The 25,681-nt window shown below is 40.3% G+C and overlaps 1 protein-coding gene across 7 annotated transcripts in view; it reads right to left on the bottom strand.

Moving 5' to 3' along the window:
* AFF2 (ALF transcription elongation factor 2) overlaps positions 1-25,681 on the bottom strand; it is a 528,832-nt gene that overhangs the window by 177,431 nt on the left and 325,720 nt on the right. For all 7 annotated transcript variants that reach the window (XM_056809873.1, XM_007507264.3, XM_056809876.1 and 4 more), the window contains one exon: positions 10,629-10,673. In XM_056809873.1, the coding sequence (XP_056665851.1) occupies positions 10,629-10,673 (45 nt within the window). The remainder of the gene's footprint in view (positions 1-10,628; positions 10,674-25,681) is intronic.

Consider the following 25,681-nt stretch of genomic DNA (forward strand, 5'->3'; position numbering starts at 1 on the left):
GCTCTAAAGAACATGCCCACAGGAAGCATGGAAGAGAGCCAATTAGGGATTAAAGGGAGCAAAGCCTCTGCAATAAAGGACAGATCTACAGAGAAAAGCAGGGAACCAAGGTGAACAAGCCATTCAACAGAAACACTTGGCCCAAGGTGGCATCCAAGGACTCAACAAAGAGAGAAAGGACATTGGTACACTGAATACGGGAGGCATAAATTGTATATTTGTGGGAGAACTTATGGAAGGAGTGTTTCACATAGTGTTTGTTTTAGCCATGCTGACTTAGTAAATGCTTTGCCATTATACTAATTGTTTTTATTGAATATTAAGAAAGCCGATAAGGTCTTTTGAGGTATAGTTTTTTAGGAGGGCAGCTTTACATATAACTGTTCAGACTCAAGGAAGCAGTTGCCTTTCTGGGGGTGCCTCAATCAGTAAGAAGTTTGAGAGTGGGTGGGAGAGTTCATGGGAGGGGTCACTACAATGATTACTATTACCAATTAAACAGGGCTGATGAATGGGCTGCTTTACAAGTGTGGATAAAAAATGAAACAAAATCTCATCCAAAATTTTTCTTGTTTCCAACCCCAAATTAAACTACTAAACTGATCCATTTCTCCCAGCATTACTTAGTTATTTATATTTAAGATAAACTGATATTGTAGTCATCTTCATCAACTGTCAAAATAGCCCAAATGCTCATTCAACTACTGCATGACTTGTGGCAAGTCCTTCCCCTTCTTTATTTTCCTCAAATCTAAAATAAGGAAGTTACTATACTAGACAATCTCGAAGGGCCTTTTAGGTTTGGCAAATTTTATCTTAAAGGGTACATAATTGGAGTTATTGTTCCTAGGGCCAAATCTGGAAATATGTATCAGAACCCTGTTTTCTTGTAGGCATCTCACTACAACCTTCTCCAACTGAGAGTATCATTAGTTATTTCACTTTATCCTGATAATCTGATGCCAACTGCCTATGCTCACAAGCATATTTATTTAGAGGGGAAAAAGGGTATGGGGGAAGAGGAGGTGGAAAGGGCCGGAAGCGAAGGGGACACACACAGGGCAAAAAGCCAGATTGACCTTCTACAACATTTTGCTACTTTATTTTCCACACCACATTTTGTGTTCCATAGAAAATCAGCTAAAAAACGTTATGCCTTTCAAAGAAGTTCTGTATGTCTCCCAGAAAGCTGGCACAGGTTTCAGCATTCCCTATGCTCAATGTGCCAAAAACATGTATCCAATTTTATATGTGGTTTACATTTGCCACCTCATTCATTCAGTTCACCAGAAATAATAAATCACCCTCTTCACAGCAAACAGCAGGTTTATGAAAATCCTAGTTCTTCTGAGAGCATACCTAAGATATAAAGGGTTTCATCTATTTACTGAGCTACTTAAAAGAGTCTACCTTCCCTCCCTCACTCTATCCATCCCTCCCAGGGCTCTTAATACTAGGCTGCTAAATTACTTCTCTTTGACATCATCTCCTACGTGACTTGCTGCCACCCCTTCCTTGACATGTTCCCATGTTAGACAGGTCCCCATGATTGACTGGGGCAGGAAGCTTAATATTGACTTACAAATTCTCAGCAAAGCCTCCTATTCCACATGAAGATATTTCAACGGCTTTATAGGCCCTAAATATGTCTTGAATCTCAATGAATAACTTTACCAGTGTAACAGGGGGTCAGCTAATGAGGGCCTAGTCCTGAGAGCATGTAGGGGTTTGGCAAACCTGCTTCCAGGCATGTTTAATGGAGGACTCTACGCTCCATTTCAGAGCACGGGCAATTATCTTCTGACTGTTGCAGATCCTCTTACCACATAGGGAGGATAGACTTTTTGATGATCTTATAAGTTAGAACTGAGAATGCCTAAGAAAGATTTCCACAAGGGTAGATCAGTCATCTTTCCTGCCTAACTGCATTAGAGTGAGGAATGAAGTACTTCTATTAACACATGGATGAAGAGAGAGAGTGAGCATCACCTGGCTGCTTTCCCCACCAGGGTCAACATGAAACTAGGAGCATATGCCTCTCCTGTGGTTCTGTTCCTATCCTCCTCTAGACCATGATGGTGAACCTTTGGCATGTGTGCCCAAAAAAGCACATAGAGATCTCTCTGTGGGCATATGCCCGTCACCTGCCAGAGTTCCTTACTAGAAAGGCAGAGGGACTCGGTGGAACTGCTCCCTTCCCCCTCTCCACCATGTCTGAGGACATTTTTTTCACTTGATCCAACCCTCTGCCCAGTAGTCCAATGGGAGTGCTTCTTCCCCTATCTAGGATAAGTTGGGTGGATCACAGACAGGAGAGCTGGAGGGGAATGCAGCGCATCTGTTCGGGCCACTCCCCTCCCTAACCCCAACCCTAAATTTGTTTCTAACCCTAAAAACATTTTTTCACGTGACCCACCCCCCTCTGCCTGCCCAGCAGCCCAATGTTAAGGCAGAGGGGTCAGCATTCAGTCTGGGGGGAGTGGAGCACAGCACGTAATCTCTAGATGTGGAGCAGGCATGGCACACAGTTTCTAAAAGGTTCGTCATCACTCTTCTAGGCCAAGGAGTACTAGAGGTGGAATGATCTAGGTTTCAAAAGGTTGGAAGAGCAAGCCACCAGAGGTCCAGTGGGAGGTATCTATGCCAGAGTTTGTAGACAACTAAACTCTGTGAAGCAGGAAGATATGAATTCAAATCTGGCCTCAGATATCTACTAGCTGTGTCACCCTGGGCAAGTCACTTAAACCTGTCTGTTTAAGTTTCCTCATGTGGAAAATGAACTGGAAAAGGAAATGGTAAAAACCACTCCAGTATCTTTTGCCAAGAAAGACCAAATGGAGTCATAAAGAGTCAAACATGACTGAAAAGACTAAATAACAACAATGAAAATCTCTGAGGGGCCAAACGCAGATATGCACAATATAGCAATAGATCAAGACTGCTAAAAGGGAGAGACGCCTCACTCCACTGGCTATACCACATTCAGCAGGCTTGATAGGGGCCAATGCTTTGTAAAAATTGCTTTAGATATGAGGAAGTGTGCTCTGGGGAGCTGGGGTAGGGATGTTTATATTTCTATTCTTGCTATATCTCCTTAGTAAATAAACCTTTGCAATAGCTAAATGATGTTAGTGCGTTAAAAGAAAATGAGACACTTATCACCAGTGACTACCACTGGGAAGAACACACTGGAAAGTGGGCCCAAAGCAATGATATTTGAGGATAACCTTCATAATTCTTCAGGGATATGCCTAGAATCTTGAGGAAGAGATGGAACCAATGGCCTTCTGAGGCACTTGACTCGTGTACAGGTGGGAGTTGGGATAAGGCCCCCTGGAGCCTATAAACATTGCACCTGCATTTCCAATATACAATAACAGCCTCTACTAGAATTAAATTTCACATTTTTTCTTTATGGTAAATTTGTGTTTTAGAGAAGACAAACCATTCATGAGGAAACAAATAATGTGTTAGCTCCCGTAGAAGCTCACTATGCCACTTCGGCATGCTCACCTCATATATGGATACTACATATTCAATCCATTACGATTTTGAGAAGAAGTGAGAAGATCCAGCCAAGGGCAATCTCACTTGCTGACAATTTTATAATTTCCAATGTTATTACATGAAGGCTAGCCATCAGAGTAAGAGAGAGTATGGCAAGTAGTTTATACAATATAGTACATATTATATATACTTTATAGTTTATACAAATGACCGCTGCAGAGTTAACATTAATGATAATCAAAGATATATTTATAATTATTCTGTTTCTAGGAGTATTTTATTAGTGTTTCCATAAAAGTTAACTCTACTCGTCAAATTTCAAGGAGCTCGCATTTTGGTAATTTGGGTGGGCACTCCCAAATCCGGAACCCTCAGTAATTTTAGTAGACTGTCTAGATGGGTTCTCATGGCTAACAAATTCATCATCCTATGTCCAAGCTGGATATGGGCTTCAATGCAATAAACGAGGTTAGGCCTCAAACAAGAGATACAGGGTATATTCCTGGTTCCACATTTGAAACTTTTCCAGTTAGGTAGGACACCTCAGAATTTGTGATCCACTGGCATAGACTTTAAGAGTCCAGGGTCACTAGGCCATGACAAAGTATCAGAAGATGCTAGTAGAGGCTAAAAGTCTATACTAAATCAGAGCATGCACCAACAGGAGGATTCCAATCGAAGTAAGTTGTGAAAAAATTGGTTTGTGAGAGTCCGGTTGCAGCCTTATTCATTTTTTTCTGATTCAAGTATCTGACTAGTCTTGCTCTTTGATCCACACGTCTTTTTTTTTCTTTTTGAGCTGTTTGCTTTTTAAAAGCGTGATAGTAAATAGAGTATGCAGTGTGTCTGTCAATACATCAAAAGCTTCTGCCATGTTTTAAAGAGAGAGACCAAACTATTAAGTAGAATCACTATCCTTTAGAATGTTGTAAATATGGAAATACTATAACCAATATGGGGTACCCATTTAGCTATTTACCAACCTATTCCATATGGCAGAAGGAAATCTGCAAGTAGATACAGTTCATCAAATCATGTTTCCTAATCCTTAGTTAGCAGCTTCCTGTTTTCCCCGTAAACAGTGAATTGCACGTACAGATGTTTCATCGTAAAATTATCAACTCCTGAAGGTACTTTACTAGGAAACACAATCTGTTCCATAGAAAAAATAAGAGAAATGGAGCTCCAATTGTGTACCTGCAATTCTGACTATGTAAGAGGTTGAATTGATAGCTGCTGTTATTTTTAAAGTAAATACTTCCTCAGGAACAAGTAATGTTAATGTACAAAAAGCAGGAATTGGACAAGATCCTCAGAGGAAGGGTTTACATATTCTTCCGGTCCTAATTCTTCTATAGAAAAGTAGCTCGGAACCCACAAAAGTCCAAGGGATTCAAGAAAGCGACTGCTTTTGGCACAGCCATTATGACGCAGAACACTTAAGGAATCCTTTGACTATATACACACACACACACACACACACACACACACACACACACACACACACACATATATAGTAATTGCAGCCTCCACTAACATCCTCCTTCGCCTCTCATCATGGCATCAAAGTGGACCTGAGGTTCTAAAGACTATTGCCTATTCTACCATAGAACAATAGGGAATAAGCACGGATGGCCCTTACCAAGCTCTAAAATGCCACAGTCAAGTACAGGTCCATTGACCGACTGTGTGTCAGTTGTTTCTGGACCAGACTGGCCAACTTTGGAGATGTTCTTAAGGGCCAGAGAACATCAGAGAGATCATCATCTATAATGAGGAGGGTGGGTTTGGGATCTATGCTTCTAAGACTGCCTAGAATGATGACATTACAGAATGTTTTAAGTAACAAAATGCTCTAACTATGGCTAGTTACATCATTATTATGATCATCCTTTTCTTCTTCTTCCTCTTCTTTGCCCTCTTCATCCTCATTTCTTTTTGTATCTCAGAACAAGCTGACTTTCAATTAAGCTTAATGAAGAGCCTCTTTCATGAAAGGCAATGAAGATACAAAAATGAAGAAGAATTTAGTGCCTATTCTTAAGAAGGTTTTAATTGACAGGTCACACACCCCAATAAGAAAGATACAACACTGGATGGGATAAGAGGCAGATGAAAAATCAAGATGGCGTTCTCAAAAATCTTTGTGGAGAGAGAGAACACTTTTGGCTGGGGGAGTGGGGGAGTAGGGGATCAGGGAAGGCTTTATGAAGGAGGTGGTATCTAAGCTGGGCCTTAAAGAAATAGAAAGATTTCAATAAGAAGAAAGATTTCAAGGATCTTATACAAGAATTTACTCAACTGCTAAGTGCTAGGCACTAATCTTGGTGCTGAAAAGAGCAAGACAAAAGTCAAACAATTCCAGCCCTCAAGGAGATTATATTCCTGCCAGGTGATATCATAGACACACACATTGTATAACAGTGTACTTAATTGAATAGCTAGGAAAATAGGCATGACACAATTGCAGGGTGGAGGAGAAGCAAGGTACTAGTGGCCGGGGGATTAGAGAAGGGTTCACTTAGGAGGTGGTGTTTGAGGCGATCCTGATCGTCAAAGGTGAATAAGCAAATGATGGTTGATACTAGTAATTAGTAAATAACATTATATATCTATTTTAAGAATGTGGATCTGATGCCATTAAAATGAGAATGAATTGGGTAAGCTTTCTGGGAGAAGGGGAGAGGAAAGGGGCTTTCATTGGGAGCCACATGGCATGGAGTCAGGGAACCTAGGGCCCAAATGTGGCTCTGCTGCTTGTTGCCTGTGTGACCTTGAATAAAACATTGAATTACCATGAGGCTCATGAGGAAAATGAGAGTTTGGGACTATAAGATGTTTTAGGTCGCTTCCAAATCTAAATCCTATGAGGTAAGAAAGGTGACAGGTTAGGCAAAATTTAAGGAATTCTGTAAGGAAGAAAGGTTATTGTTCTGTCCTGGTACAACTCCAAGATACTATCTAAATTCATTTGGGAAATGGGAATCCTGGAATCGTCTTTAAAAATTACTTCAAATGAGGGCCACTGCCAGAAGCACAATTTGGATCATGTTAATTTTTTTCTCACAGTATTTATTGTAATATGATCAAATCTGTAGAAGCTTAGATGGAAAAAGAAAATAAAGAGGATGGAGCCAAGGAAGTAGAAAGGGTGTTAAGAAGGGCTTAAAAAAACTACATAGTTTTAATTAATGTATAACACTGAAAAACATATTGTTGCCAAAGGAAAAAAAAAGATAATGGTGGATGTGATCAGAGAGAGAACAAAGTATACTTTTATAATCCTTGACAGTTATAAGATATTTAAAGATCTCAAAGCACTTCAGTTCTTTATATCATTTGGTCGTCATATAATCCTGTGCAGTAAATATGGCAGTGTTTATCACACCCGGTTTAAAGATGAGGAAACTTCTTCATAGGCCTTTTGCTATTAACCAGGCAGTAGAGTCCATGTCATCCAAATTCTAGTCCTTTGCTCTTTCCAAAATAGAACAAGATACAACCTCCATCCACAAGGTCAAAGCTCCCAAACAAAGAGGTAAGTAGGGAGAGAAAAAGAGGCCAGCCTCAATTTTATCATTAGAGATAATTAGAGTAAGGAAAAAAAAAGAGAAGTGAGCAGTATTCGAAAGAAATCTCAGTATCTCTGGAAATAGAGGTAGAATGCAATACTGGGAGTACCAGGACCTTTATCTGCCCAGATAGTAAACCATTGGGCCATTGGGGCACAAGTATCACTGGGAAATTTTGAGACGTCAAGAACTAGAACACAAATCTGGGTTGTAATAGTGGTGATCTCACTGTCATTCTAAGCAAGGGAAATAAATCTTAAAACATCTGAGTTGCCAAAATGGAGGTACTAATTAACAGTGTTTTAGGAACAAGAATTCCATGCAATCTTGAGTCTTTCTTTTTGAAACAAGCCATTCCTTTCCATTCTCTTTCAAGCACAACAGAAAGGCTTTAGTTGTTTTTCTCAAGGGGACTTATCGCTTATGAACATATTAAGACAACTTGTGCCGTTTCTTTCGGGTTATCAGTGACGTGGGATTCTGAAGCCCCACCCCTAACAGGTGTCTCCCCAGCTCTCCAAGCTTCATGGAAATGCTGCCAAGTATCTAGCTTGGGGTCCCTCTTAAGGAAAGGATGCCAATTAAGATGAATTAGGAAGTGCTTCAGGATGCATCTAGGAGGCCTTTAAGACTTAAGATGAGCCTGTGGAATTAATTTGAGCTCTGAACCCTAGAGAAAACATTGGAAACCAAGGTAACTTTCTGAAGGTGCTCTTTTTTTCAGCTCTTACCTTTCATTAAGAAAATTAATTAAATGCCTAACAAAGAGCTGCAGCAGTTTAAATACCATCATCCTATGGGAAGGAGGAAATGGATGAGTTCCCATGGGGCATATTCAGATACAAATCTGGGCCCTAGAGATGTGGAGGGATGCTGCGGACAGCCCGAACCATATACCCTTAGGTCTGATCGAAGCTACATACTTTGTCTACAACCAGTAAGAGCTGTCTTGCCACCAACAGAACACTGCGTGTCAGTGAGGGTGAAGGAAGAACCTAGCTCCGTGCCTTACCCTCTAATAATTTTGGCTCAAGAGTAGACTTGAATTCCTGGAAAGCACATAAGTGATAATGAATCTAATGACAAGCTGCATGATAGGGTAGCCAGAGGCTGAAAGTGGAGAACGGAAGACCGGCCTTCGGGAGTTGTCTCTGATACATCCTGGCTCCACAAGCCTGAGGAAATCACTTCAGCTTTCAGTACTCAAAGAACTCTGCAAGCCTCTAGGGTATATATAGGTGAGCAACTGATCTGCAGAAATAGAATGAAAACTTGCATGTAGTACATACATAAGCATCTATGTACATACACATACACAAATACCTTGTATTTCCTCATAAATCTTCTCGTACGTATTGCTGTTCAAAATATTCCAATGTGCAAATTTATAGCTCACCATATATTTGTGTTTATATATTTTATTTAATATACATATATCATTTATTTTTTATTTATATATATTTCCTATATAAATTTTTATTTTATTTTATTTTATATATTTTATTTATATATATATTTATTTCTCTCTATATATTTTTCTATATAAATTTTTATTTATATATATATATATTCATACGCTAGTATGCATACCAAATATGTAGAGGCACTGTGGCTATATTAGATAGTGCTTGACTGGGTGTCAAGTAGATGTGGGTGCAAATCCTGTCTCTGACACATACTAGCTGTGTGTCCCTTTCTGAGTTTCTAACTTCTTTACTAAGTCAGTTACAAGCTATGCTCTGCAATGATGGAGGGATAAATAGGCAGGGTCCCTGGCTGACAAGATCATAGATTCCTCACAAATCTCCAAGTGGACTTAATAGATTTTGAAACTCACTAACATTCTTCTCCAATGCCTCATTGTGGTATGGAGATGGACCTGGGTTCTTAAAGGTTTTTCATGTTTCTGTGTTACCTCCAGTCCCTAACACAGTACCTGGAACATAGCAGGTGATTAATACCTGACTGTTGACCAGCTGAGTACAGGCTTGGAGGAAGCTAAGCCTGAAAAGTCTAGGTTTGCAGGTTGTTCCCAGTTGGATGAATTTATCGGTAACATGACCAGGAAAGGGGGTACCGTGCTTTCCCCCACTTCTCAAAAGCACAGATCTCTGAAATACTAAACAGATCAATTCTGAATAAATGTGACGCTTACAACAACACAAGGATGTATCAGAAAGAACATTGTTCTGTGCGCTACTCCTAGGCCTACCGTATTCTGTCAGTGTCTTTGTATAAGCTAGGTAACCTCGAGTTGCAATTTGCTCATCTTTGGACCTGGTCCAATAAAATAAGAGGGGATGGTATATCTGGAAGAGCTTCATAATAAATTGTCAAGTGGTATTCAAATGTGACCCATTATGCAATTGAGAAACCAACCACTCACTAATATTTTAAGCTGCACTATGCCGTGTAGAACATAATTCAGGAAATGGGATTTCCCCGCTATACAGAAGAGGTAAACACAGATAAGGAATGGTCGTGGACTAAGATACCATAACAGGACACAAGTTGATTCTTGTTCCCTGACGCTGATGGCCCCAATTCAATAGATTTGAGTAGCTCAAAGGGTTTCCCTTCGGTGTTATTCCTTACAGTCCATGAAGGACATACCCTTTCTACATAGGTGCCTCTAACTCAACTCATCTGAACTGAAGAAAGCACCACACAGGATCTAAGCAGAAATGAGATGGAAGACCAGTCCAGTCTTGGACAAGAGACCAGAAGAATTAAGAAATGGAGTAGGAAATGAGCTTTTATTAGGAGATGGAAAAAATGAAGCTTGATTAGAGCTGGAATGGGAGGGAAGAACAAAGGAAATGGAAAAGGAGCGAAGCAAAAGCACCTTACTAAAGGAAACTGAAGTTGCATATACGTTTCTGAATGTGCCATTGCTGAAACATCTCAGCAATTATTTTGAGCTCTTTAACCAACAAAACCCATTATTGGTATGATGATCTTTGTTACTGTTGTTGCTGCTTTCAGACTGGATCCCTTAATCTCACCCATGCTGGAAGTATAGCCACCATGACCAGGTTCAACGCCACTAAACACTGCCATGGAAAGCTTTGCCTGCTTCTGTTTCCAAACTCAGCCAGTTCACCTCTTTTTTTGGTGGCCTGCTGAGTCCCCAACTGCTTGGGGCTTATCATTCTGGTGTCATTTATTTGGACATCCAAAAATCTTTTAGCTCAACTGCAGCTCAGAACTTCCAAGCTCAGGCATCTGCCTCCCTCCTAGCAGGCATTCCAGGTATGAACCATCATGATTTACTAGACAGCTTCATTATTTCAAAAAAATCAAAGTGGGGGGGGGCAGCTGGGTGGCTCAGTGGATTGAGAACCAGGCCTGGAGAAAGGAAGTCCTGGGTTCAAATTTGGCCTCAGACACTTCCCAGCTGTGTGACCCTGGGCAAGTCACTTGACCCCCATTGCCTAGCCCTTGCCCTTACCGCTCTTCTGCCTTGGAACCAATACACAGTATTGATTCCAGGATGGAAGGTAAGGGTTTTTATAAAAAAATATCAAAGGAATAAATATTTAAACTCACCCTCAAAATTTCTTCCACGCAGTTCGGATCGTTAGAAAGGTTGATCTGAAACAAACAAAAAATAAAGTCCAATTTAGTTACTCCAACAAAAATTGCCAAGATCTTATTTATGCTATAGGTAACCATATGAAGAAAGTAGCCATCAGTGCTTTTCTATGAAATACAAGTTAGCAATTCTCCTCAGGTAATCAATTGTGTTTTCATTTCATCTAAAATGCTGGGACCATGGCGAAGCAGAAAGGGTGAGAGACTGGGAGATCTCCCCTGTCACAGTCTCCTCTTACTACCTACCCGTGTGACCCTGAGCAAGTCTCTCCAACTCTCTGGGGTCTCATTTTCCTCATCTGTAAGATGAGGCAGTCAGACCTGATTATCTTTCTAGTCCCCTTCTAGCTCTGACAGTCTATTATTCTATGGTGTCAGGCCAGTCGAACATTAGAACATTTTATGAACAAACTAGGCTCTCAATCATCCAAGTCTTAAAATCAATTTCCTAATATTAATATAAAGAACTCAGAGTCTAAATTGATCATTAGAAAGAAAATTGGAATTATATTGGGTCAGATTTCCAGTCCATCAAGCTCAATCTTCACATCTGTGACATCAATTGGTAAATATCTACCAAATGCAGACCTCCGTTTAAGGTCTTGTGGCAGATTCAAAGATGAGTAAGACACACTCTACGCCCTACCCTCCAGGAGCTGGTGAGTAGTTTGGGGAAGCAAGGTAAACACACACAAAAGAAATAAATACAAAATCTAGATGCAAAATGGTCTCCTGGATAGAAAATTGAGCGTGGAATCAGGAGGATCTGGAATCAAAGCCCCCTTAGGACACTTACAGTTGTGTGACCTTGGGAGAATGACACTCTCTCAATGCCTCAGTTTCCTCATCTGTAAAATGAAGCGTCTGGACTTATCAATATCTAAGATTCCATTCAGCTCTAAATCTATGATTCTATGATCTCTTCTACTTGAGTACAATAGAACACTACTAGGGAACAATTTATTAGAGAAGGTTGCGCCATTAGAGCATACTCTCTGTTAAGTAATATCACCCAATAGCCTTTTGAAAAACAGGGGGGGGGCTACACGTTCCAGGCAATTCAAATCACTACCACCACATAGACGATCATATCCCCTCTGATCCTGATGAAGAAAGGCCAGGACCTTGACCCCAGGAGCCTTGGGAACAGAAGTGTTCTCTCAGATCACTAGATCTGCTGCCAACCCTGCTCCCAGACATCGTTAAGGGCAAAAACGGTTGTGGAGAGTGGGCCCACCTTCCTCATCACCACAAGCAACAGCTGCTGACCAACTGCCACCAAGAAGCAGAGAGACACAATTGCTTCTAACCCAACCCTCACAGCCATTATCTTGAGGAAGCAACTTCTGAGAAGGGGTCCTCATCAGCTGGCACACAAACTGCGGGCCAGTAAGGCCATCTGAAGCATCATGTGGCAGGCAGGTCGAACCACCATCACCTTAACAGCCATTTCCCCTCAAATGCTTAAAAACACTTCATTCATTTCAGTCCTTCGTTATTCTTGGGAGGTAGCACAATGCAGCGTGGAGTAGCATAACAGAAAGAACACCGGGTTTGGAGTCTAAGGACCTGAGTTTGAATCAAAACATCTCCAGTTACTTTGTAGCCTTGGGCAAATTATCTTGGGCAAATTACTTCAGTTTGATGTTGTTTGGTCACATCTGACTCTTTGTGACCCTATAGACCACAGCATGCCAATTCTGTCCATGGGGTTTTCTTGGAAAGGTTACTGGAGTATCCTTATTGCTATTTTCTTCTCCAATGGATTAAGGCCCACAGAGATCAAGTGACTTGCCCAGGGTCACAAAACTAGTAAGTGTCTGAAGCTGGATTTCAACTCAGGTCTTCCTGTCTCCAGGCCCAGTATTAATCTACTGAACAACCTAGCTGCCTTGACCCATCCATAAAAGGAATAAGTTGTATTAGGTGGTTTCTAAAATCCTTTCCAAATCTCAATCTATGATCCTAATACCAAACTCAAGAAGATGGACACAGAATATAAATCTATTTGTAGATTTATATTTATTTATATATATATTATATATAAAAATATATTTATATTTATAGAAAATAAATATATAATAAAATATAAATCAGGACTTCAAGTAGGCTTTCTCCTTGTAGCAAAAAGTACTCTCTGAATATCATGTCTTTCTAAACGATCACCCTGGTGCAATTATCAACAATAGGGAAATGGGTCTTGAGCAATGATACCTGTAAAACCCAGTGGAATGGTGCATTGGTTATGGGGTAGGGGTGGGAGGAGGGGAGGGAAAGAACAAGAATCATGTGACCATGGAAAAATCTTCTAAATTAATTAAATTAAAAAAATAAAAATAAAGTGGGAACACTGTAAAAAAATCACATCTTATGACACTATACACTTGATGTTAGCCAGAGACTTTCATTATTTCTGTTTCTTTGTGTACGTGGATGGCTCACAGACAAGGACATCAACACATCTGGATATGCGAGATCCTGTGCTCTGGAGAACACACATAGAACTTAGCCCTTGTCTTCAAGGTGCTAATCATCTGGTTGGGGAGGCAACAAAGCGAGGTATCTCTGAAGTGCTAAAAAGGAAGTGCAGATGTTTATGGAGCCTCTCATTTGCAGATGCTTTGCACTCAGCTCTGGCGAGATCTGCACACAGGTCCAAGAGGTTCCTGCCCTAAAGAAGCTTACGTTGTAGCTGGCAAGGTAAGACACCCTGAGATGACAGTTAAATCACACTATAAAAACAATGTGTTTAAGGGCCACAGAATAAGCAGCTGATGACATGGCATGCTCAAATTCCCATTGTTAGGCTCATCACTCCCCAAAGATTGTCACTCCACCCAACTCACAAGGCATCGCAGCCACTTGGATTCATTCCTAGACTACACAGAAGGGAAGAAAATGGCACTGGAGTCTTTGAAAAGGGACTATGGCTACTATTCAGTAGATTCATTTTTTAATCTAGTTTCTCCTTACCTCTCTTTCATTTGCATATCTATCCCATCAATCCACTAGGAACCACTTTCATCTAGGGCCTCATTTTAATTGTGAAGGGAGGATATGGGAGTCTACAATTAGTGATGATGAGATACTGGAGTGGGAATCAGGTTTCCAATTTTGCTCGTTCAAATCCCAGACTTTCATTTCTTTGCCTGAAAAACCCTCTCCAGTTTGGGGTCGGAGGAGCTAGAGTTGATTCTGACTCTTAGACAAGTTGTTACATCTTCCTGGGTCTTACTTTCTTCATCTAAATAATGAGGAGGTGGGATGAAATGGCTTCTAAGGTCCTGTCCTAGTCAAACTGTGCTTTGCACAGTTTCTGGCACATAGTAGGTGCTTAATAAATGTTTTTGAGCGAGACTGATAATTACCCAGGGAATTCCCAAACATCCCAATTATTCCATAGTTTCAAGATCCTTATCCACTTGACTTTTTATCATGATACAGAGCAAAATGGACATTAAAGAGGGGTGAGTTTCACCTTGTCTCTTAGTTTCAGATTAACTTTCAGAGCAGAGGATAAACATGCTTAAGCAATGACTAGCTAATGGGAGAAGGATGAAACTCATTGAATGTAAAACTGGACGCACTGATTGTCATTCTTCACATGGGCCTGTCTCTCTTCTTCTGTGCCTAAGCGTTCCCACCAATGGCGTTGGTCTGGAGCCAGACCGCCCAAGGATAATAGGTCTGATGATAAGTGATGATAAGCTTATGAAATAGTCAGGACTCCCTGGTGATGGCGAGTGCCTTTACATCATCAAATATTCAATTAATAATAAAGAACCTGGATAGGATGCTTTAATCATTCAGGAATTAATCAGTTTGGGCTATACTTCTTTGTGATTACGGTAATATAAGATTATCAAGAAGATCATGATTTTGGCAGTGAGACATAAGCAATGTCTGATGTTAAATAGACAACATTTAGATGAATATAAAACATTAAAAGAATAATTATTACAATGTGGTTATTACAGCGGAGATCAATGTGAGTTCTAGAGTACATTGCTATTAATGAATTTCAAAGACAGCAAGGCAATTTTTCAGAATTCACACTGGAGTCACCTTACTTACAGTCATTTGCAAAGCAAAAAGAACATGTAGGCTATCTCCTTTTTGAAAACAAAGACTTCTCAAAGTGAAGCTCAGGTTGGCAAGTTTACAGAATGAGAGGATCATATTTTAGAGCCAGAAGAGAACCCAGAAATCATCTGGCCCAGTCCCCCCCCCCCATTTTATAAATGGGGAAATCGCAACTAGTCCAAAGCCCCAGATAATAAGTGACAGAGACAGGATTAAGTCAGAGTTCCTCAGACACCCTATTCAACACTATTTCCTCTGTACTTTAAGGCCTAATAGCAAATAGGTATGAGGGTTCAACCCAAGTTGAGACCCAAGTGATATTGAGTCACATGTTCTCAGATCTAACCATAGTTCCACCATTTCCCTAACTCGACACTCACATGACCACTATCCAGGCCAGTTTTTTATCTAATCGCTACAAACTTTTTTTTTGGCACAAATTATCATGTTTATCCAATAACTGAGACTCTCCCAAACCTATAAGCTACTGCATTATAAGGCAATAAAAAACAAGTAATATTAGAATACTCTCAAATGCAGCTCCAGTCAATAGTGTGAGTCTTGTGAATGATTTGTAAAAATAGAATCACATGATATTAAGTCTTTATTTATAAAAAAATTTAGGATCTCCTAATAAGCAGAAAAATTTCAGGAACTGGATTGTGGAAGGGACACAAACTCAGTTTACACAATGATTCTTAAATCTTGCTCCAATGTTCCCTTTTGTACTCATGAACTTATGACTGAAGAATAATTAATGTCATACAAAACATATAAATAAGTACTCAAAGAATATAATTTTAAACAAAACTTTTCAATAATTCCATGGAATGACGAAAGATTTTTCCGAATTTTATATTTATTCACAAAAGTCTTTGTCATGAGAAGAGGTGGTTTTTACTTTTTAATGCTGTATTTGGCCAACATTTTTAAATGGCTAAATGGCCAATAGACTCCACTTAAAACTAGACAATAATCATATTATATTCTCACATGCGAATGTTTGGAATCAGCCATTATATAGTGCCTACTATGTGCCAGGAATGATACTAAGTGCTTTACAGATATCTCATTAGATTCTCTCAACAATCTCGAGAGGTACATGTTGTTGTTATCCTCATTTTACAGTTAAGGAAACTGAGGTAAATACTGTTTCAGTGACTTGCTTGATGCCACACAGCTAGTGTCAGAAGGAAGATTTGAACTCAATTCTTTTTTACTCTAAGCCCAGCACTCTGTATACTGCATCACCTAGTTGCCAGCATCTATCATTAAGACAATCAATATCTATTATATTGTGGAAATAACCACAAGGGAAAATGCCCAGATCATGAATAGTGAAAGAGAAATATGAATCAAAACAAATGAGATTTTATTTTACACCCAACAACTTATCAAAGACGACCAAAGGGAATAGTCGGTGCTGGAGGGGAAAGATGTATACTCTGAAACACTGCTAGCAGAGTTGTAAATTGGTCTGAACATCCTTTTCAGTAACTGGGATATGCTAAGAAAGTAACAAAAATGACTGTTCATATAGAAAATAGCATAAATAACTCTTCTAGGCATAGATGGAATATAAATATAAGAGGAAAAGATAGAAAAGTACCATAAACCAGAAAGTACTTTTTGGAGTAGAAAGAACTAGAAAAAAATTGAAGCCCAATGTTTGGGGACTGAGAGAGGAAGCAAGCATTTTTAAGTGCCTACTATGTGCTAACTAGGTGATGCAGCAGATAGAACACTGGACATGGAGTCAAAGAGACCAGGGTTCAATTTTAATCTCAGATACTAGTCCTGTGACCCTGGACAAGTCATTTAACTTTTGTTTGCCTTAAGCGTCTAGAGAAGGAAATGGAAAATCATACTAGCTATCTTTGCCAAGAAAATCCTAGGGACAATATTGGAATGCAATGGTCCATAGGGTCAGGAAGAGTGAGACACAACTGAACAACATGTGTCGCATTCTGTTCTAAGTGCTATACAAATATTAGCTCATTTGATCATCATAAGAATCTAGGTGCTATTATTATCCCCATTTTACAACAGGCAAAAACTGAGTCAGGCAATCAGTTAAGTGATCTGTCCAGGGTCACATGGCTAGCAAGTATCTTAGGTCTGATTTGAACTCGGGTCTTCCCAACTATAGGACTAGTGCTCTAACCACTGATCCACAAATGGTCAGTTAGTAAACAAGCATTTATGGAGCATTTATTATGTGCCAAATTGTGCCATATGTATAAAAAGTAATAGTACTTCCCCATAAAAAATGATGAATATAAAGGTTACAGAAAAGAATGGGAAGACTTTTATGAAAACAACATGTATCACAATTTCAGTAGTAAAAAACAAAAATTCAGCCTGAATGTTATATGTTTATAATGGTCATGCTCTCCCCATAGAAGAGATTTTTAAATAAGGTACCTCTTTCCCTTCTTTGAAGAAGCAGGGGATGATGGGTATAAAGTGCCAAATTGAATTTGAGGTTTGTCCGATATGTCAGTAACTTTGGATGAACTGTTGCCCACCTCCCAAATCCTCACCCTCTCTCTTTTTACTCTTTGTTACAAGAGATAACATCCCCGGGTAGGGAGGAGGGTAGGATTTAAATTAATACATCCAATACTTCAAGTATTAATTTTATAAAGTTTCTTATCTGACAAAATAGAACCACGTGACTATGTTTTTCTACCTGCTCAAAAATCCCCGTTTCACCAAGGAAAGAGAGAAAGAGCCGGAGGAATCTGTTACCCTAAAAGCTACAGGAGGGAGGCATAAAGACAAACAGTATTGATACAGCTGGGTATGGAAGGCATAGAGAAACACAGTGATGGCTATGCTCTAAGTATAGAGTCACTCTGCTCCCAACTGGGACAATGAGAAAATGTGGGTAGGACCCGTTCTGGAGAAAGGTACAGGCATAACAAGGGCCAAAGCAGGAGACTCTGGGTACCAGTTCACCATGCAAAGGAAGAGCCAACATTCTTGTAAGTTCAAGGCTGGGTGCAGTACCTGGGCCGGTCTCCCATTTGGTCCCTGACTGTGTTTTCTGTTGGAGAGATGGCCTGAAGCCTGTCTGTGTGGCTGTGTTCCCAAGACACCTGAGGGTAGTTTCATGTGCCTCTCTAGATTAGAGCACCGATTCAGAGTACATGAAGGAGGAAAAGCTCTGGACGTGTGCGTGTGCATGTTATCGATTCAGAGTAGACCTCCATGTCTGACTCACGGCAACTAAACTCCATCTCTGCACCCTCGAGAAAACCCGCTTGGCAGCACTCCCCGAGATGTGACATCTATCCTGTCACAGTAGCACAAGTCACTGCAAAAATGACAAAGTTCCATTTAAGATTAAATCGTCTATTCCACTCAATCTCTATTTACTGCCATTTCTAATAACTTCAATGACTGTCTCCTGGACAGAGCAGCTATCTCGTATAGTCAAGGAGGACAGTAATGCATATATTAAGTCAAGTCATTCAGCTTCTGAACTAGGTGTATGACGTGCATCGAATGGCATCTCAGGAAGGAGAACATATTTGCATTTTGTAATTAAATAGAAAATATTTTAGAAGTTTTCCATATGCATGACGGTTATGCGAATCCAACCAGCTGATCACAGGATAGCATAACAATTAATGCCAACAGAGCTAACCAATTTCCTGGTGACCCCAGTACCCTGTTTTTATTAATTGCCAATTCCTGACTTCACACACATGGTCTTTAATTTATCTGCCAGGAAGTTTTATAACCCTCGACACTGGCTCTTTGACCCAATAATCTTCAACTTCACCTTCCCTTGCTATCAATTGCTATGTCATAGCGAATGCCAAATAATTTTATCATCAGCTCATAAAACCATAATGAAAGCGGTTGTAAAAATCACAGCATCGAAATGCATCACATACATGTTATATGTGTTTGGTGTCCCCCTTAGCTGCCCGGTAGGAGAGCCCCGAATGAGATGATTTCTGGAGGTCCTAGGGATTCCACATTATTATCGTGTAGAAAATCTTCCAAGGCAAAATCTTGACTTGACTCTCTCTTACCACTGTTCTTGATTAGCCACTCCACTTTTCTCTTTCCACATTTTGTCCTGTTAAGGAAATAGCTCAAGGGTCTGGGATGGTGGGAAGCGGGGAAAGAGGAGAACACTAAAGGGTAGGAGGAATCAGGGGGAAAGGAGCCAGAGCTCTAGAGAGAAATACAGAGAAGTGGAGATAAGCCTAGGGAGAGAGGAGAGATCAGAGGTGGGAAAGACTTGGTAGCTTCTGAAGTGTGGTATGGGGCAGAGATTCCAGCCTCCTTTCACCAGGCCTGGGTGCCAGGGTTTCAGGGTGTCATCACCTGTTATCTACTGTCCTTTGAAATGTAGATGAACTAATTAGCCACACTTCACAGCTCTTCCACTGCTCTAATCCTTGAGAGGCTCCATTCTGAATTGTCTAACTAGAGCAGCCAGACAGTAAGGTAATTATCCCCTGGGATGCTGCAGCAGTGATTAGAGCGATATCACTCTGAAGGCAAAATCCAGCCCCAGAGTATGAGGCTACCCAATGGGTGAGCTAACCTGACCCAAAGGGGCTCTGTCTACAGCCTTAGTGCTAGATCAGTCAATGAATCCTCTCGAAAGGCCAGTGATTTCAAAGTACTAAATGGGGTCTCCACTGATTATAAAGAATAAGTATTTTTAACGAATTTCAATATTTTGTATTCGTCAAGCATCTTCCGGAGCCTGGACCATGACTGCCAGCATGGAACACTTTTAAAAAGTGATTATCTTTTAAAATACATCTTGACTTGTCAAGTTCTTCAAGGCAGTTCTGGTTTTCCCAAGGAATTCCTCATTAAACAGAAGGAGCAGCAGTTCACAGTTTTGATAATCACTTCTGAAGACACAGCTACAGGGGCATGGTGGGGTCTCAAATTAATTGCTCTAAACGCATTTGCAGAAGAATCATTTTAATATATGGCTTTGAATCATATTTTAAATCTGCCTTTTAGAAAAGAAAAGACGTTCATCAAAGGCCACAGTCCAACCTACCAGACACCAGCATGTTCTTTGTAAAATAGCCATTTAATGATTCAACTAGCAAAAATAACAAACATGATATATTCACTCTAGCTGTGGTCTCGAGTAGCATTAGACCATCAAGGCACTCGACTGGGAGGTGGGGTGGGGGAGATCACAGAAAGACTGTCACATGACAGCTTTAGTTCCAAAACAAATCTGCGGCTTTACTCAATATCTGATCAAATAAAATATACCATCTGTATGTTTTATAAGTGCGTGTTATTAAGCATATGTCCCCCCCCAACACCACCCCATGCACACACCTGGTCAGACCACATCTAGAATACTGGGTTCAGTTCTGGGTACCACACTGTGGAGAGGATACGGATAAACTGGAGAGAGTATTCAAAGGTATCCAAATGGTACAGCACCTTGAGTTCATGATAAATGGGATGACGGGACTGGTATATATAGCCTACAAAAGAGAAATTTATTCAGGGGCCAAGGGTAGTGATGGCATGATAAATGTCTTCCAGTATCTGGAGACTTGTCACAGGGAAAAGGAGTCCAATTTGTTTTCCTTGACCTCAGAGAGTGCAACAGGGAGCAAAGAATAGAAGCAGCAAAGGGGCAAACGTTAGTCGAATATTCTCACCGATGTGAGCTATCCAAAGGTTTCATAGGATGCACGAAGAGATTAGAGTTTTCCTGTCATTATGGACCTTCATAGAAAGCCTAGATACCCACAAAATCGGCATGTTAACAGAGAAGACTGGATGATGGCATCTCTTCCAACTGTACTGTTGGGATTAGTAAGTGTTGTTCAATGTGTCCCTATTTAGGGTTTTCTTAACAAAGACAGGAGAGTGGTTTGTCATTTCCTTCTCCAGCTCATTTTACAGATTAACTGAGGCAAATGGGGTTAAATGACCTACCCAGGGTCACACAGCTAATGAGTATCTGAGATCAGATATGAACTCATAAAGAATTTTCTGATTAGAAACCCAGTGCTTGGGGGCAACTGGGTAGCTCAGTGCATTGAGAGCCAGGCCCAGAGATGGGAGGTCCTGGGTTCAAATCTAACCTCAGACACTTCCCAGGTGTGTGACCCTGGACAAGTCCCTTGACCCCCATTGCCTAGCCCTTACCGCTATTCTGCCTTAGAGCCAATACACAGTATTGATTCCAAGAGGGAAGGTGAGGGTTTAAAAAAAGAAAGAAACCCAGTGCTCTATCCACTGCACTGCTTAGCTGTTCCGTAAGTTTTTAAATTGTTACTGAATTTATATGAGCTTTTGGAACCGTGAATTGTGTCAATCAAAAGCTATCAATAGTATGCCTACCATAATGTGGAGGCGGGATGAGGCTGGGCTAGAGATCCTCAAACAAAGTGAGTGCCTATCAGTTGGGAAATCCCTGAAGAGACTATGGCACAAGAATGTAATACAATATAGCTGTGCTAGGAGGAGGCCATGACAACGAAGGGAATTCAGGGAAAACTAGGTGTACTGCAGGACAAGAATCCTCAGTGTGGACTCAGCGGAGTAAAACTTGCTAGTGGTAGGACCTTGAGGATGTCAGTGTTGGGCACCAGGGCTGCCAGAGCAGTCAAATGAGAGGGGTTGGACCACGTGGTCCCTCAGTTCTCTTCCAATTCTAAATCTGGGATCCTATCATTTGTATGAACTGATGCAGATGGAAGTAAACAGATCCAGGAAAATCAAATTACCAAAGACTCGGAGGAACCAAAAGATTTCTAACCGGAAGTGGCATGTTGAAACCGCAGTGACTTCGCTTGGCCCCCCAAAAGAGAAACAGAAATTCCCTCCCTCCCTCCCTCCATTCTTCCCTTCCTTCCTTCCTCCCTTCCTCCCTCCCTCCCTCCCTTCCTTCCTTCCTTCCTGTAGAGGTCTGGGTCCCTATAGGTGTAGACTGTTCTTACACTGTCATTATGTCAGCTGGCTTGGCTTAGCTGTCTCTGTTGGATACAAGGATGGGCTTATTAGAAGGGAGCTATCCAGAGAGAAAGGGCTGAGATCTAAAAACAATGTGCATCCCCCCAAAGTTGGGGAAAAGACCACAGCAGCAAAGAAGAAATGGAATGGCCTGAGCCTCTGCTCTAAGCTAAAGAACTTCCTTTTGTACTCACTGGCCTCTCTCTAAAGCTTGACACTAAGCACCCGCTCAAATGCCATTGGATGACAATCCTATTCACATAAATGGAATTAGAATTGCCTTTGATAGTGAGAATTGTAAAGAGCAAACCAGCTGAATGGCAAGAGGCTCCTCGCTATCTCCCCAATTAGTTTTTAACTCTAATTAAAATACTTTTATCTATTAATGCCAAGAAGAACTGCTCAATTTATCCTGGAAAGTTACCATTTTTTTCCTCTCCTGAAATCTCTTCGATCTGCTCATGTGGCTTAACAGCTCCCTACTATGAAATGATAGAATAACTCACTTCCATTAGATTTATAAATCTCATTAATTAATTCCCCATCTCCAGCTAGTGTAGAAACCCAATTCTAATGCAAGATCTAATTAAAGAAAAGATTTTTTAGGAAAAGAGAAAGAACAGAGATTGAAACACAGAAATAACTATTTAGTTTCAAATTAATGAGGCAACAGGCTAAGCAAGAATGTCCATAAATCCCTAATGAGGATTTTAAACACATTAAAACTTCTGGATACAAAATGTTTCCCTTCCCTTTTTATCCAATAACAAATAAGCCAATAATTTTCTGCCTCTAAATGGCACTATTCACTGGACAAACCCTCCCTTCAAATACTGGAAAACCAATTAATTTGCCTGCTGTGAAATGTGTTTCTTGATAGCTTTTATGGGATTTTTTTCCTTCTCAAAGAAATGTAAATAGGAGGTCAGCAGAGGTGCCTGATTTGGCTTAAAAATATGCCCCACTAGGTAGAGATTTTCTAGTCCGTTTGCATTTCCAATGATGTGAGATATAACCTCCATTTTCAGGTCATCAATCATCCAACAGTCTCCTGATAAGTAAACAGTTACAGAGTAATAGTTTTATTACTATGAAGATGGTACCATCTTTGAGATGTGATAGTTTGCAAAATTACCACTTTGTTCTCATATAAATAATGGCTCGCGCCTAGGCAACAGGCTTCACCCCCTCTGGCTTTGTTAGCTAACCCGCTACTGCCTTATTGGTGATGTGGGCCTCATTCCTAGCCTACTTGCTATTCTGGCTCCTACTTCTATGCTTTTGTATAGGCTGCCCCCCATGCCTGGAATGCTCTTCCTTCCTGCTTTGTACATCTTGGAATTCTTAGCATCCTTCACGCTTCAGCTCAAGCCCTACTTCCTACAGGATGTACTTCCTTATGTCACCTCTCCTCCCCCCTGCCCTATTGTTAATGCTCTCTCTGACAAGTGACTTTGCATTTGCTTTCTATATATTTTGTACACGCCTATTCTTCATTTGGGTTTTGGATCCCCAGTGCTTAGCATAGTGTCTAGCACCCTGTAGAAACTTACTTAATACATGCTTCTAAAATGGAATCGGCTCTATCTGTCCAAGAAAAATTGCTCTTGAAAAATTGGAAGGTTGTCTGAAAAAATACTTCTGTCCATGTACTTCTGTAAGGATGGAAATTTAGAAAGGCAGCCTCCATCAATGCTACATATATTGAACAATACAGCAGCCTCCCCTCTCCCAAGTAGAGGGTGGCACATCCTGGGGAAAGAAACCAAACACACTGGGTTATTTTGCTTGACTGTCCTGCTCTCTCAGAAAAGATGGCGTGCATGCGTGTGTGTGTGCGTGTTTGTGTGTGCGTGTTTGTGTGTGCGTGTTTGTGTGTGCGTGTGTGTGTGTGAGTGATCACCTCTAATCATCTGACAAATCCTTATTTTTCTACATCTTTGACATTAGTCCTCTTTTTCTCTACTCATGGATTTCACTTTATTCCCATTAATAAATTCCATTGGCTCCTTATTACCTCCAAGATCAACTAGGAATTCCGTTTCATATCTAAAGCCAATCACAACCTGACCACGGAATATCAGTGACATAAAAATCCACTTTGGTCAGCACTCTTGAAGAATAGCCAGGTACCAACAGAGATTTTGGGAAACAGGCTCCCTGTCATGAAAGTATATTTATGAGGCATCCCATGAGTTAGTTCTCTGCATTAACCCCAGACTTCTTGAACCTTCTCCATCATAGAATTGTCCCAGGGAACCACAATATATTTTAGGGGGCTTCTTATTTCATGGTTGTAGTAGTGTTATCTGCCAAGGCTACCTCATATAAGGTCCCTAGAGTGTTGGTGTCTCCTAATATATCAGTAGCTCTTTTTGCTTGCTTCTTAGGGTTCCCCCACCCTTTTTTGATTGAAGAATTCTTTAACTCAGAAAAGAAAGCAGTCCAAAAAGATGAGTTAATTCTGGAGAAGTAACTTGTGTTGTTTTGACTGATCCCAAATCAGTGGCTGTCTTGGAGTTGAAAATAAGAGCAAAATGGTTCTTAGAGGAAAGATCTACACCAGTGGTGTCAAACAATAAAAATGGGAACCTCCTAAACTGTACATAAGGATCTATTGGGGCCATATAATGACTTGGAAAATTACATGGTAACATTGTCTACATGTGCCTGTATTTTTATTTATTTTGTTAAATATTTTCCAAGGACATTTTAATCTGATGTGGAACCATTCCTAGTACCTGCCTCACTTATACTTCAGAGCAAAAAGTCTAAAGCCTCATCTTCAATGGTCAGAATATGTGTCTAGTGAACTAAAGAAGCATCATCATTGGCAGGTCATCAAACCAGAGGCAAAATTGAAATCTAGTGATGTCTTAGTTCTTTCAAGAGATGAAAAAAATATGGCACAACAGTTCCTAAATCTTTTTACTAGTCAAAATTTGGGACTCAGTTGGGAAATGACATCATCTCGCCCATGACCTTTTCAACTGTCAGCCCAAACATATTTTTCTCTCCTGTGAGCAACTATAAGCCTCAGAGGTACAGTGATTAGGCATTAATCCATTTCACTAGGCAGTCATTGAAATGATCATTCAAAGTTCAACTACCTTTTAGCATTTTCAGCTGAACTACATTTGGCAGATGATGGCAGAAAAGTCGAAACCTGGATTCCAATGGTGACCACTTCCAGGAGATGCTAAATGTTGACAGCAAGAGATAGCTCACTAGATGTTGAATCCCATTCATGGACTTTCTATGGCTTATTGCTCATTTGGGGAAAATCCTTCCTTACCAATGAATGCTGGCCTGCTGTTGGACTCGCATGAGAAAAAGGCAAGAAGAGATGCTGATATATTAGGAGAAGAAGACACTTCAGGGAAATTCCAGAAAATGGTTTTGGCAGATGCTACTATCTCCAATATAGGAGTAGAACTCCTAAAATGCTCCCACCTAAAGAAAAATGAACCAAACTATAGAGAGATAGAAAGATAGATACCTTGATATACATTACACTATTAAGGATTATTCGAGGATTTACTGGATCTCTTTTACAACCTTTCTCCATAAAAAGAGGGTGATCAAAAAGGCAAGGGCACTTTTCAATCTAAAATAACACCTACATTTTAAAAAAGCCAAATGTATGTGCTAAGTGGGCATTTCTCATGAGTGCCCTGAACACTTTTGGCTGAGGGTACAGCATGAAGAGTGATTTGAACATTAATCTCTAAATAATAGAGCCAGACACTTAAACAAAAAATGTGTTTCATTAAGCCTTAAACATTTTACAGTCCAGGCTTGAAAAGAAAATTATATCATATTCCAAACCCTACAAGGTTCTGAAAAAACATCTAGAACCTATTATGTAAGAATATGCTTCTTTCATAGCATGGCAAGATTATCATTTTATATGCCCTTTAAATTAAAATCCTTTTCCTATGGAAGTTCCCCCAAATCCT

The sequence above is a fragment of the Monodelphis domestica genome, chromosome X, assembly GCF_027887165.1.
Source record: "Monodelphis domestica isolate mMonDom1 chromosome X, mMonDom1.pri, whole genome shotgun sequence".
Classification (NCBI taxonomy): Eukaryota; Metazoa; Chordata; class Mammalia; order Didelphimorphia; family Didelphidae; genus Monodelphis; species Monodelphis domestica.